Source organism: Manis javanica, chromosome 15, assembly GCF_040802235.1.
Source record: "Manis javanica isolate MJ-LG chromosome 15, MJ_LKY, whole genome shotgun sequence".
Taxonomy (NCBI): domain Eukaryota; kingdom Metazoa; phylum Chordata; class Mammalia; order Pholidota; family Manidae; genus Manis; species Manis javanica.
This window is the reverse complement of record NC_133170.1, coordinates 70,721,592-70,736,314: the sequence shown is the minus strand read 5'-3', so window position 1 is coordinate 70,736,314 and position 14,723 is coordinate 70,721,592. Positions and strand designations below refer to the sequence as shown.

The following is a 14,723-nucleotide window of genomic DNA, read 5'->3' as shown; positions in this document are numbered from 1 at the left end:
CTTTATCTGGGACAGACACAGGGCCTGGGGATGGGAGAGGAAAACGAGGTCAGTCCCAGAGGATGAAGAGACACAAGCACACAGTAAGATGCCTTTCGACACACTCTCTGGCTGCACCTTTGCAAAACTGCTGAATAACTTGGGGGCTTCCACCCCATGGGTTCACAATTGCCTGCCAGTGGGTAACAGAGATGGGGATGGGCTGAGCTTCCCGAGTGCCCCTTCCCCCTGGGAGCCCCCGCAGGCTCCCACGAGTTTGACCTGAAACGTCCTGCTTGCCAACAAGCCTGTACAGATGCGATAGAGGCATAGGGGGGAATCCACATGGGGTATCACAGGGGTCTTCTGTCTCTTCCCCCCGAGTCTGGGGGTAAGTAGAGGCACGTGGGTGTGCGTGCGTGTGTTCAACAGGACACGTGTGTTTGTGTGAAGAGGTGGGGCTCTGTCTTGGTAGGGACTTTGCTGTGGTTTCCAGCGCTTCCTCTGCCATCCTCTCAGGGAGCTTGGGTTGGAGCTGGCCAGACTACCAGTCTCCCATCATCCCAACCACCTGCCACCAAATCCCTGGGACACTTCCGGCTCCTTCTGCAGGCTCCTCCCTAGCCCTGAACCTGGGCCACCAGGACACAGCTGGTGGATGGAGGCATGTACCGGACCAGGGGCAAAGCAGGAGGGAAGGTGGGCAGCCTTGGGCCTCAGGCCTTGGCTGCAGCCTCAGACACACCCTGGGCTGTGAGCTCGGCCAGCACATTGTCCAGGTAGCTGGCATCTGGGTAGCCGTGGCCCGTGAGGTTGGATCCAAACTCCGTCTTGTGGTGGATCTCGTTCCACACCACAGTGTCCGACTCGCCCGTGGTATTGGACGTGCCGATGGTGAAGATGAGTCTCCGCTCCCAGGCCGTGATGAGCAGCCTCAGCACCTGGTGGGCAGGGCACAGGGACAGGGCCCGGCCGGGGTGGGTGGAGGTCGCAGCAGTGCTGCCTTGCAGCTCTGCCTCCCTCCCTCCCCAGCCACACTATGGCTCTGCTAGCACCTTTTAAGCCCTGCAGGATTCCCTGTGGCTGCCCAGCTTGGCCTCTTCCTTCCCTAGACTGAGTCCCCTAAGAGTTGCCCCAGTAAAAGCTCTTTCTAGGTTGTCTGTTTCTTCTCGGGTGAAGGAAGGGGCTCAAACCAACAGCTCTCAGCCATGTTTGGTTTGGACCCTATACTGTATTAAAGGATAGTCACTTTGTGACTTTGTTGGCAATAGTAAACCTGGAGATTTCATACAAGTCAGATTTCCTGGTTTCTCTTGAAAAACAAAGTAAAAGCAGACAATCTACAATGTGGTGGTGAAAAGCCTGGACTGCTCTGGGTTCAAATCCAAACTTTTCCACTTACTAGTTGTGTGACCTTAGGCAAGTTACTTGCCCTCTCTGAGGCTTCATTTATTTTTCTGTACAATGGGGTCAAGATTGGTAAATGAGATGAGATATATGAAGAGACTGGTGGCACTGGACCTGCACTGGGTGATTATGGTCAGTGCTGGTGCGGGAAGGGATGTAAGAGCAGGTGTTGGAGATGATGGGGGACTGAAGGCCCAGGCTGACAATGGCTGGGACCCCTGCACCCTCTTGGCACCCACCTTCCGGCCCTTGTCGTTGTTGGGCAGATAGCAGTGGCGTGGAAAGCCTCTTGCAGTGAACTTCTTGCCTGGATTGGGATGCTCAGGGCCCTGTTGGGGTGGGGGGATAGCAGGGACTTGAACCACAGACAGGCATGAGGGCCTCTGGAGGGTTCAGACGAGTTGGGTCAGGGGTCCGAGGGGGCTCACCTGGATGCCTGTGGGGATGTCGTAGACAATGCGGATGGTCTGGGTGTCAGTGAAGCCAGGCAGCGAGTGGGGGATGAGGTGGAACTCCATCTTCCCTGGTGGCTGAGTGCCTGTCTTCTCCCCATAGATGGCCTTGCAGGTGGGGCACTGCAGGCTGCCATCCTGGGGGCAAAGCTGGAAGTGAGTTCCCCAGGTGTTCTGGCCCCACCAGGCCCCCTCGCCTGCTCCCCACCCACTGCCTCATGGCCTGGCCCACCTTGTTGCCATTGGAGTACATGGCCACGAGGCACAGCAGGTGGTACATGTGGCCGCAGCGGCCCAGGCGGCCCACGAGCTCAGGCCGCACGCCCTTGTGCCGAAGCACGCCCTCGTAGCCAGATGCTGTGACCAGCCGCTCCATGCAGATGGTGCAGTCCTGGGGGAGGGGTCACAGAGGGGGTGCTGAGGACTGAGGTGGGTACGCTCCCCCACTTGGGTCAACACTGATTCCCAGGTTACCACAGGAGGCTGAGCACCCTCCCTCTCTGGCACCCATTTGTCAAAGAGAGAGGACACCCTCAAATACAGAGGTCAGCTATATGGCAGAGGAGCAGATAGCTGCCTCACACCCCTCTCCAGAGGGATTAATGGCTTAACTATCAAAAGCAATATTTAAACAGGTTTGGTGGAAACGTGTATAAGATACAAAAGCTGTCAGTCATCAAGAGGTTGATCATGTGATTCTATTAGACTTAAGTATTTCCGTTAAGGAGACCCATAAACTGGGGAAAGAGGGTGTAACACAGAGGACCAGGAGCAGTTAGTATATTGGGAGGGCGTAGAGGGACGGCCCCCCTCCCTACCGGGCGGCTGCCCTCTGCCCGGACGGCCCCTCCCCCGGGCTCACCTCATCAGGTGGGTTCTTCACCTTCTGCATGTACCTTCGAACCACATCCTCGGGGTTCTTACCTGCAAAGACACAGCGCGGTAGGCTTGAGCGTGCTCAGAATCCACCCTGAGGGCTTGGCTCAGGACGGGTCAGAGGCCAGAGAGGTGGGCTGGTCAGGGTTGTAGGAGGTTAGATATAATCGGAGTCGGTGGCGGGTGGGGCCGGGGGAACAGGAGCTGGGATCAGGGGATGGAAGTGGGCTCGTAAGTCCTAAGAACAAATTGGAGTTGAGGGGTCCGAGGGATTGTGGTCACGGGTTAGTGAGGTTAAGTTCAGGGTCAGGGTCGTCCGTGGGAGGCATACTCTTTTTGAGGTGCTTCTTCTTGGTCTTGCGGCACACCCCGGGCACTCCGGGCACGGGCTTGACATCGCTCTTGCTCACGGGCGGGGGGTGCAGGATGGGCTTGGGGGCCCGCGTCAGGCACACGGGCAGGCCGGCGGCGCACAGCAGGATCCCTGTCATGCCTGAGGCGCAGCAGGGCAGTCAGGGCGGGGCGTCCCCCGGCCCCACCCCCCTGCTCTCCTGTCATTGGGTGGACGGAGGGGCCTCTCCCCTAGGCCCCGACCCTTCAGCCCCATCCCAGGTGGAAGCCCAGTGGAATGCCTTTTGCGGCCCACGCCCACCCTAGTATCAAGGCCCAGGGGTAAGGGGCGTTCCCTCTGGGCACCGCCCACTAGCCGACCCCGGGGGCGGAGTCATGGGGCTGCCTCCTTGTGGGCCCGCCTCTTTCCTGTTCCGGGCTGGATCTCACCTGCCAGAGCCGGGTGGACCGGTCCGGTACCATTCAAATTCTTCACCGGAAGCGCCGGGACCCTGAGGAAACAAGGGAAGAGGCCGCAGCTGCACTCCAGCCCCCAACATCATATTTGGACAGCCTGGTTTGCCTTCAGGCTCTGGCCCCCGGGCGTACTCTGACCCGTTTGTGCTTTTACTTCCTCTAGAATAATCAACAGGGAACTCCGTTCCGACTCCACAGCTTGGCCTAGTGAGAGCACTTGGATTCCAACAGCTCCCTTTCGTTGGCCACCGTGCCCAAAACCCAACTATTGGTGAGTCAGCCATTCTAGCATCTCTCAAAGTTAGCTACGTGGAAGATGATCTGGGAACGAAAGATTGAGGGATCAAATAAGTTATGAAACACTTCACTGTCTCTTTCTTGGAAATTCACAACATATATGAAGATATTAAAGGCTCTGATAAGTCCTGCATTAGGAAGTATGATCAGCAATGGTAAATCCAGGTTTTCCAAAGACATTTTATGGTTAAACATTTTTTCCCTTCTAGAATATTACTGATGTCAGTTCCTGTGACTAGGCATTGTTCCCTCTTCAAATGAGGTCCTAGGAAAATGCAGCCTGCTTCACCTCTTTGCCCTTCCCCCCAAAGAGCTCTGGCTTTTGGAATCAGCCAGAGCTTCTTTCATATCTCTGCCCAACCACTAACCAGCTGAGTGACACACAGCAGTTCATCACACCTCTTGTAAGCCTGTTTCCCCATTTGTAAAATGGAGATAATACAGCACCTTCCTGGGACTAGCAGTTACCAAAGGGATGGGGTTGTGGAGGGCGGGCGGGGAGGGAGGGAGAAGGGAATTAAGAGGCATTATAATTAGTACACACAATATAGATCATGGGGAAGACAGTATCGCACACAGAAGACAAGTAATGACTATAGCATCTTATGACACTGATGAACAGCGACTGCAATGGGGTGGTGGGGGACTTAATATGGGTGAATGTCAATGTTGCTCATGTGAAAGAAACCTCCCTTAGATTGTATATCAGTGATACCTTAATTAAAAATATATATATAGTACCTTCCTTATGTTTGTTGTGAAAAGTCAATGAAATTCTACATGTCAAGAGCTAAGCACAGTTCCTGGTACCTAGCAAAGATTCTAACGGCATGAGCCATCATCACCATCACTGTGTCATCCTGCCTAAGTAATTTCAACCTCTGCACCTCGGCCCTGCCAAGTCATGGTGTAACTTCTCTTCTCTTGGCAAGGAAACCATGGATATATTGCAGTGACTAGCTTGGCCAAGTCACGTGAGCTCTGTGAACCTCAGTCTCTTTATCTGTAGAAGGGGCAGTAATAACACCTCACCCACAGGGCTGTTGGAGGGCTGAAGGAGAAAGTCTGCTGTGATCCATACAGTGTGTCTGCCTGAGTCTTCATGACTTCAGTGCATGGTTGTCAGGTGAACTGGTGTCTGCTGTTAATGGGCATGGAGCTGGCTAGATCAGTTTTGATGAAGAGGAGCGTTCTGAAAGCCAGGGAGTCCGAGGGGCCCAGGGGATGTGCTGGGAGGGGGTGAAGTATGGATGGGCCCCCGACAGTTGGGAAGGAGTGGCTACAAGCACCCTTGCCTGCCTGCTAAAGTCTGAGCCTGGCCCATGCTGCCTAGTCACCTACCTCCGGCAGGCACAGTTGGGCCCAAGGAGCTGGCTGGGAAGTGTCTGTAAGCAAATGGCATACTTGGCAGGCTAAGGTGCTGCTGCACTGGGTCCAAAAACATACATGCATGCACCTGTGAGCACCTGCAGCATATTTACACACACCCATATACTTGGGGAACACATCACACACGATTACTCAGATGCAGATATATACACACATATACTGCACAAACTGGCAACCTCCATGGACTATGCCCCCCCCCATGTACACACACAGACACGCACACATTCCAGGGAACACCACAAATAATGCAACCCCCCACCAGAAGCCCTCTCCCCAGACAGTTACACAGACACATACATGGAAAATATGCCACACACATTTGCAGGCAGACACACAAACACACAAACACCCACACCCTAGGGAACACATACCAAGAACACACACGTGCAAAGATACACACAGGCACACCCTGGGAACTACTGCCCCCCACAAGCATACACAGATTATGAGACACACCCACCCACTTCTGCATGGAGAACATGCCACACACATACACACACACTCTAGGGAGCATGCCACACACATACACACACACTCTAGGGAGCATGCACACACATGGAGACACACATTCACACACTGTGAGGACATTCAGTTGGACAAGAGAGGTCAGCCATGCAGCTGCCCCTCCCCAGACATACAATGCCGCACAAAAGCAGACAGCAACTTCAGGGGAAAAGCACCTCGGCCTTTCCAAGCACCCGGCCCTCTGCAGCCTGCAAAGGGACCTTGCCATCCGTATATGGGGCCCAGGCAGACATGCTGTTTCACACTGCACATGGGACACAGCCACACTATTCACACTGTACATGGGGACACATGCAGATGCACTATGACCCACACTCTCCCACGAGGACACAAAGATGCTCAGTCGGGGAGGCCCACACCTTGCACAGAGTCACACACACCATAACACATGCACAGCACACAGCCCCTGCTCTCTGTAGCAGCTTAGCAACACAGACTTAATCCAGGTCAGCTGGGGCACTCTTCCCAGACGTTTCCCAGAAGGCAATGGGGTGTCTGGAACAGACACTGGGGTCAGTGAACACTTTGGTATTCATAGTTTGAGGCCAGCATGTGAGTGAACAGAGGTATCCTGGTTTTCTTCTCCCAGCAACCTTCTGGGACCCAAGAGATGGGCACTGAGTTTCCATCCGACCCTTCTCGGGGCCTGACATAATCCTCCAGGACCCTCCCACTATCACTTAATCTCATCCCTCCCCATACTCCTATAGGAAAGCTTCTCCTCTTCCCTGACTTTCAACACAGTTCTAGTGTGGACACACTGGTTAAGTTCTACAGCATTATCTAGGTCTCCCCACCCTCTCCCTTCCCTTCCATATTATAAGAAAAAACATCCCTCCTCCCCTGGGCTATCTGTAAAATGGGTGGAAAGAAAAGCATCTAGCATGCATACCACCACTTATCGCCTACCTGTGGCAGACATCACTAATTCATTACCATACTCTCCCACGCTGAGCAGAATCCTCAGCACATCTCATCAGGCAGCCTCTACCAATGAGTAAGGACCAGTTGCTACCCCAGGTCTATATAATGCCCAAAGCCTGGCCCAGCTTGTGACCCTGGTCTTGCTGAGCTTTTGAATTGGGTGTTAGGGGGAACCCAGAAAGGGAAGGTTGAAGATTTTAGCTGCCCTATAGTTTCTGATACATCTGAAAACCACTTAAAAACCATAGAACCCTGGGTTGTGAAAGTCAATCTTGCTCATGGGAAGAAGGGTGTGAGTGAGGCGTGAGGGTGGGGCTGTGTTTTATTTACTGATCATAAGCTGGGGCACAATACTGAGATGGCCCTCAGAGTCTCGCAACATGTAGGCCCCCTGGGAGAACCCAGGGTAGCAGAGTTCTCACGATGCCCGAGCGTGGGAGCCACCAGGGCCCCTTTTTGATGTGGGATGCGCTGCTTCCTCCAAGTCAATGAGAACATCCTCCTGCCCTGGACAAGAGACCGCTGCCTGCAGGCCTCCCGGAAGGGGGGCCAGCCTTCGCTCTCTGCTCCACCCTCTTCAGGTCCAGCCTGGCGAAGGGTGGGAAGAATCCTCAGGCCCCCTGAAACTTGCCCTGATCAGAAGCCAGGCCTGCCTACCCCAGGGCAGAGATGGGTCCCGCCATGCTGGCCTTCCCACTGCCTTTCCCAACCCATCAGATTCTGTTTCTACTTGGCCCTCAGTCCCAGTGGCTCCTCTCTTGTTCAGACTAAAATCTGGCCTCCCTTCCCTATGGGATATAGCCAGTACCTACCCCCTGAACTCTTATTTGCCCTGTGTCCACACCTCACCCACTCTACCTCAGCCTCCCTGGTTTCCCTGCTGTTCCTCAAATGATCCAGGCACATTCCACCCCAGGGCCTTTGCACTCGTTGATTCCTCTCCCAGAATGCTCTTCCCCAGATATCCTCGTGCCTCACTTCCTAGTTAACATGGGTTTCTGCTCAAATGGCACTGTGGCAAAGACCTTCCCTATCCCTTCACTCTAGAGAAGCCTATGTCCTTGCCTTTGCCTGTCTTCATTTTCTGTCATAGCACCAATCAGATTTGTTATTACAAAGTCTCAGGCATGAGCAAGCCCTCCCTGCCTCTGTGAACTTATCTTTACCCCTCCACCCCTCTGCTCCAGACACATCTTCTGTTGCTCTAACATGCTGAGCATGGCCCCCTTTCAAGGCCTTTGCTCTTGCAGTGCCTTCTGCCTGAAGGCTTTCCCCAGATGTTGAATAACTTGCGTAGGTCTCTGCAGCAATGCCACCTCATCAGAGGTAGCTTCCTGAGCACCTGACTTCAACACTAGTATATAGCACCTATATAGTATACAGTAGGTGTTCAATAAACACCTGTTGCATGAAAGAAGACTGGATTCTGCAGGAATATTCTGAGCAGATGACTCATGTGCACATTCTCCCCACCCTTTGCACACATTTGAAGTGAGCTTTGCAGCCAGTGTCCTAGAGAAACACCCTCTGCAGCCTCTAGTTCCCCAGAGGTGCTCTGCCAACATTCATCTACAGTGAGCATTTAGTGGTATCCTGTAGAACAGCCCAAGCCAACTTTCTCTAAGACATCGTGCCCCATCCAGAGGTTCCATGGCAAGCTCCAGGTGGCCTGGACATTTCACAGGGACTGTCTCCATGAGTGTGTCACACAGCGGCAGGCTGTGGGGTGCTCTCCGTGGCCAGCAATCCCAAGTGCTCATGATGTGCCAGATGCTGTGGCAGTGCTTCACTCCCTCATCTGATCGGCCCAACAAGTCCGTGATATCCCACTCTACAGAGAGGGAGACTGAGGCACAGAAAGGCGAAGTAACTTGCCAGTAAGGTGGGGCTGGGATTAGAGTTCAAGCTGTCAGACTCCGGAGTCTGTGCTGTTAGCCATGCTACACTAAACCAAGTTTTCTTGCCATGGCTTAGAGGCTGTGGCAGGGGCTCTGTCTGAGAAAAAAGTCTCCCCAGGGTTAGTTTGGGGAAGAGGGAGAGGCATTTGGCTCTCTCTGCTGCCAAGGAAGAGCAAAGAGAGATGCCTCATACTTGCTCTGGCTGGAAGGTAGTGCTTAAATGCAGGATGAAATAATATGGGGAATTTTCCAAGTTGCTGTTCTTCACACTGTTCCCTGCCCTTTCCTGTCTGTACCTTCACCACAGTGTTCTCTGCCTGTCCATACTATTTCCAATTCACATCTGCTCTTTGAAGATTCAAAGGTCACTGTCTTCATGAGGACTTTTCAGTCTACTTTAAGCAAACTAATATCCACTCCCTTCAATTTCCAAGGGACTGTGTTTATCTTTTTCTGAGGACACATTTTCTGTCTTGCTTTCTAGTTTTGTGGTTCTACTCCTATACCTTCCACCAGACTGTGAGCTTCTGGAAATGTGTCTGACTGAGCCCTGTAACCCTAGGATTGAGGATGAAACTTGGACAAGTGGGTTGTCCATGAGCACTGAATGTAGGAGCTGAACCAAATAAGAAATTCGTCTACTAGCTCTGTGGTCATTTCAGAAGAGGACCTGGTGTCTTTAGAAACAACAGTTTTAATACCAAATGCCCTCCCAGAGACAAGGTTGGAGCAGGGATGGCAAATATATGACATGCATAGTACTACTGCCTATCTAGCACCTGTGGCAGGCATCACCAATCAATCCCAGCACTCCTTTCCACTATGCCAAAACGCTGCTTCAGAATCCTTCTTGACAGTGCTCCAGGAAGCTGTTACCATTCAAGCAAATAGATGAAATCTATTTGTTACTTATTTTGCAGATGGGACTGAAGCCCAGAGAAGGGAAGTGACTTCATTAAGGTCACCCAGCTGGCTGTTGTTGCAGCTGGCTGCAGGTCCTGGAGTTGGTGAGTCAGAGGCCAGGACTGACCCCACCGGGCTGACCTGTGGGGCCATCTGGAGTTGAGCTAGTCTTCTGAGCCCTGGGCCCTAGAGGCGGACTGCAGAGATCCCTGGAGCTGGCTCAGGTGTGTGCAGGCTGCACTGGGGGCTATGCAAGGATACATTTGTATCCTGCTTGGTCCCAGGCAAGGGTGTTCAAGACCCCAGAGAAGCAGGAAGCAGGAAGCCACACAGACACTCTCTTTAGGGCAGCTGAGTTTCCATCCCTGTAGATACAACTGGTCTCCCTGTACTCCCCTCCCCACCATGCCCTCTGTAGACCCCAGGTGTGTCAGATATGCTGCTGATAGCTTCTAGGTCCCCTGCTTGGCCTCAGATACCCCAAGGACACCTGGCACTTACCCAGTGGCCCCTTGGGGGAACTCAGGAGGCTTGGACCTCAGACATTTGGGTCCAAGTGGGTGGGTGGTGAGAAGTGAGAGTGTCATGGGGAGAAGGAAGTTGAACAGCACTTGGGGGGGCCCCTGTCACCTGGGCCTGCTTCTGCCACCTGTTCCCGTTCAGTGCCCACTCCACCTGTGTGTGAACGCCTGACCCTGGGGCCAACCAGGACCCTACCCCCCAGCCCCGCTGCAGAGCCTGAGGGCTGAGGATACTACAGGGAGCTCAGGGGTGCCCCATGGGTCCAGCAAGAGCCACAAGCCATCAGGGGCTGTCTGAGGCCCTGCTCACTTCCCCTTTCTGCCTGGACAGGCCACTGAGCTTCTATGGGCCTCAGTTTCCCTTCTGTCAAATGGGACCTCTTATCCTTGCCCCTGTTCACTAGGGTGCAAAAGTCCCTTAGAGAGACATCTAGAGGGGTGGTTGCCATTTACGGCCTAGACAAATCATTCCCCAGCCTCCCCACCCCTGTCCTGGTCTCCCAGCCAGCCCAGGGCGGGGCTGTCAGGGGAGCCCTGGCAGGGAGGGAAGGGCAGAGCTGGGCTGGTGGTTCCCACGCCCTGCCAGCCACATGCAGACAGGCGTGTGTGGTTTGGCCTCCCAGGGAGCAAGGCAGGAAGTGTTTCAGGTCTTGGGGGGTGGGGGGGGGCGGGTGTTTGGTTTGACCTTGTGGTGAGGCACCCGCAGAGTTACAGCCACTGCACACCAGTGAGGCCAGGAAAAGGGGGAGGGTGGGCAGGCCAGAGGCCCACTGGGGACATAGTGAGGGCAACACTTTTCATGCACTGCCATTTGCTACTTTGTTATTTTTAAGGCATTTAAATGTAATACCTATTAAAGAACTGGAGGAAAAAATGTGGGTTTTTAAAAATAAAAATGTGAAATCATTGCTAGAAATTTAAAAAAAGAAGGAAAACCCCCCAAACACACCCATTACATCAAAGCCCACCTCCCCATGGGCTCCTGCTTCCTGTCTGCCCTGCCTGCAGGCTGTCTTAATACCCAGGGTGAACCTGTTACAACAGTCACACCAGTCTCTCTCCAGCTGACCAACCTGCTGGCTCCCATTTCAGGAAGAATAAAAGCCAAAGTCTTTACCAGCCTTCAGGGCCCCATTTAATCTCCAACCTCCTCTCCCACCACTCACGTCTGCAGTGTCTCCAGCCACACTGGCCTCCTTAAACATCCCAGGCTTGCTCCAGCCTCAGGGCCTTTGCACAGGCTGTTCCATTTGTCTGGACTGCTCTTCCCCCAGTTCTCTGCTTGGCTTGCTTAACCTCCCACAATCTTTGCTCAAATATTACATTCTCAGTGAAGCCTTTTTTGACCTCTTTCCTTAAAATTACATTCCTCTTATAATGCCCTATGTTTCTCCCCTTCTTTATTTTTCCTCTGTAGCAGTTACTACTCTCTGCCATATTCCAGAATTTATTTGTTTACCGTTTGTGTCTCACTAGAATGTGAGCTCCAGGAGGGCAGGGACCCCAACAGTAGTTGTTCAATGTACATAAGGGTTAATCAGTGAAAAAAGAGACAAACATAGGCTATAAAGAAGGTAAAAAGAAACAGCAAGCTGGGGAAAGATGGCAGGTAAAGAGTTAATATCCTTAATGCAGAAGGAGTGCTTGCAAATCAATAAGGAAGCAATAAATAGCCCAAGAGAAGGATAAGCAAAAGAAATAAACAAGTAATTGGCAAGAGAAGGAACCACTGGTGGCCAGTAAACAGGAAGAGGTTCTCAGGCTCATTAGGAACCAGAGGTATGAAAACTCAAACAGCATCTCTATGGTACCAATTAGCTTGGCAACATTGTCCAAGCCTTAGAGGGATGGGAGGGAGCAGCCCTCTCTCCCACTGTTAGGGGTGGGTGTAAATGGTGCAGACTTGAAAATACAGGCACTGTGACATCTGGCTTCATGCTGGACAGTGACCTGCGTTGACAGCCCCACTCTCAGGTGTAAAAACTAAGGACCAGAGAACACAGTGCACTCTGCTGGGGTCACACAATGAGTTGCTGCCGAAGCTGGGAGAAAGCCCAGCCTCTGCAAGTCCATCCACTCCCGGCCGGCTCTCTGACACCCTGTGGAATCAGGGCTGGGTCTCAGGGGCCCTGGGCCAAAACTTGGAGTGGGCAGGCAAGGGGGTGCACCCCAAATACCCTGGCCAACTGGGGATTTTGAATCGGAGTCTTAATTGTGTGACTTTGAGCAAGTGCCAGCCTCTCAGTGCCTTAACTCTCCTCCTATGAAAAATGGGTAAAACAGGCCCTGCCACCTTGGGTTTCTGCGGGAACTTAGAGAGGCAACATGGTGTAGAAGCTGTGAAATGGAGCCCAGGACATCGTGAGCGCTCAGCAAATGGAGCCAGGCCTGCAGCTGTCCTCTACTTTCCCCCCACCACGTGGGGTGGAAACTCTGAGTTTGGTTCCTCCGCTGCAGCTGTGCTCCAGAGGGCTGGGTGCTGCCCTCTCAGGAGACGGAGCGGATCTTCCCCGCCCCTGCGGGTCTCCCAGGTCCAGGCTGCCAGCTGGCTCGCCACTTCGTCACGGGGCGAGTGGAAAAAACCCAGCCAGGAGGATACCCCGGCCCCGCCAGCTATGTGGCCTTGGGCTGGTCATGATCCCCACTGAGGGCTGCGGTGAGAAGGGGAGGTGAGAAGAGAGAGGTCAGAGCTCTCTGAACAGCTCCCTCTTCCCTTGCAGCTCAAATGTAGGGATTTTAAAGAGTTTGCCCGCCACTAGCCCTGCTGGACCAGTCCTGTGAGTTGGCGTCTTTGCACCCTCCTCAATTTGGCGGAGGGGAAAACTGAGGCTAGGGAGGTGAAGCTGTGCAGCCAAGGCCACTCAGCTGGGAGAGGGGCCAAGGTCACTCAGCTGGGTCTGCCTGAGCCCTTTGGGAGAGAAAGGAGCAGGGGAAGGGAGAGAGGGTGGGAAAAGGTGGGAGACAAGGAGCAAGAGACAGAGACACAGACAGACTGAGACTCAGAGCTCTACAAGGAGAGTCAAAGAGACACTGTTAGCAGTTAAGCTGTGTCCCCCCAGAATGCCTGGGTTGAAGTCCTAACCCCCAGTCCCTCAGACACTTTGGAGACAGGGTCTTTGCAGAGGTGATTAAAATGAGGTCATTAGGGCAGGCCCTAACCAGTATGACTGGTGTCCTTATAGAGGGAATTTGGACACCACAAACCCAGGGGCAGAGAGACAGGGTGGGCAGGGGAAATGAGGGCTCTGGGGTGCTGGGGACCAGGGCGGCAGTGGGGGCCAGGCTGCCTGGGTCCCATCCCTCTCCCTCATAGGCTGCCTCTGCTGCCTTGGCAACAGGAAGATTGGCCTGGATGACAGCTACCCCCATCCCTCTTTTTCCAGGCCAATGTGTGGTCTCAGAGAGGATCATAAACAGCTCCCCAGGGAGGATGAGAAGAAGTGATGTCATACACTGGGTGGGGGGCACATGGCTGGGGAGAAGGGAGTTCCAGCAGGTCAGAGGAGCACATATTTAATGACTGGCATCTTCAGGAAGACATCTCTCTTCTCACAGCCCTCTTGAGCTCAAGCACACTCTACAGCTGCCTACTAGTGGCTGCACCAAGCCCAGGCTCCCCTAGTCCCCCTAGTATGGCTCTGTACCTCCACCTGGGAAAAATTTCAGTCTCTTCTGGCCCAGCAGGGAACTCCCATCCCAGTGTGCTTTTGGGAACCTGCAGGGTTCCTTCCCACCCCCACCCTTTGCACTTGCAGTGCCCCTGCCTGGGATGCCCTCCCCTTCTGGCCAGCACCTCACCCTCCAGCCCTCGGAACACCTCTCGTCCTTCCCTGAACATGCCTGGTCTTCAAGCCCCACTGAAGTTGCAAATGCTTTTCCCTCTGCCTGGAACAGCCTTTCTCAGCTCTGGCTACCACCTCATTCCCTCCCAACCGTATCACCCAGGTCACTCCCCCACCTCCCCAGCACCCCCCTCTCTTTCCAGTGATTGTGTTCACTTACTCATTTACTTCCTATATGTCTGTCTCCCCATCAATCTGGATGTTGTTTGTCTTGTTCAGCTCTGTGAACACACCCCCACAGCATATCCTTGGAAAATTAATATTGGGCAATAATAGCTGAGCGATTCCCAGCCTGCTCTAAAACAGTGGCTTTCACAAATTTCATCCGTGACAAAAAAATTCATTTTTACCTGGGAACCCATTTAAACACATGTAGAAAAGATGCAGAAAGTTCATGGAACAATTCTTACCATTATGGAGGATACAGGCCAATATTTTCTATTCTATTCCAAAAAAATTCTGATTACAACCTTTTGATTTCATAACCCACTAGTGAGTTACAATACAGCCCCAGAGAGAAGGTTCTCAAATTCTTGCTGCAGAGGTCCCTAGAACTTCCTTGGTTCTGCTCCCTCCCACACCCACTTCACCTTGTCCTGCTCTTATGGTTCTGGGAGGGAGCCCGAGGCAGGCTTGATCGGCAAGGAGCCACAGTGAACACTCCAGAAGTTCAGTCCCTCCCGCAGTGCTGCCCGGAGAGCTAGGCCTGACCTCCTCAGGTCTCTCCTCTGTGCACACTGGGTGCAGATGCCAGGGTCACACATGGGTGCACCTCTGCCTGCCCCATGGCCTGCCCTCTCCCCCCAGAGGAATGACCTGGGGGGTTGGGGAAGGGAAGGGAAGGGTGAGGCAGGCAGGTGGCAGCAATTGCCACGGCCCTTCCCCTGGAAAACTACAGCTCCC

The 14,723-nt window shown here is 53.4% G+C and overlaps 2 protein-coding genes across 3 annotated transcripts in view; one reads left to right on the top strand and one right to left on the bottom strand.

The window, feature by feature from the left end:
- Positions 1-4,298, top strand: part of RASAL1 (RAS protein activator like 1) — a 34,598-nt gene extending 30,300 nt beyond the window's left edge. The window contains exons 21-22 of one of the 2 annotated variants that reach the window (XR_012125968.1): positions 3,685-3,792; positions 4,028-4,298. Coding sequence is in view for 1 of the 2 variants with exons in the window: in XM_073223977.1 (XP_073080078.1) it covers positions 3,685-3,689 (5 nt within the window). In the remaining variant the exon portion in view is untranslated. Of the gene's footprint in view, positions 1-3,684 lie in introns of both variants that reach the window. The other variant, XM_073223977.1, reaches the window with a different exon arrangement.
- Positions 548-14,723, bottom strand: part of DTX1 (deltex E3 ubiquitin ligase 1) — a 34,702-nt gene continuing 20,526 nt past the window's right edge. Inside the window, exons 5-11 of the mRNA XM_036993432.2 lie at positions 3,495-3,556; positions 3,046-3,207; positions 2,701-2,762; positions 2,071-2,229; positions 1,815-1,976; positions 1,626-1,715; positions 548-920 (exon numbers count right to left, since the gene is read on the bottom strand). Of these exons, the coding sequence (XP_036849327.1) occupies positions 696-920; positions 1,626-1,715; positions 1,815-1,976; positions 2,071-2,229; positions 2,701-2,762; positions 3,046-3,207; positions 3,495-3,556 (922 nt within the window). The 3' untranslated portion in view covers positions 548-695. The remainder of the gene's footprint in view (positions 921-1,625; positions 1,716-1,814; positions 1,977-2,070; positions 2,230-2,700; positions 2,763-3,045; positions 3,208-3,494; positions 3,557-14,723) is intronic.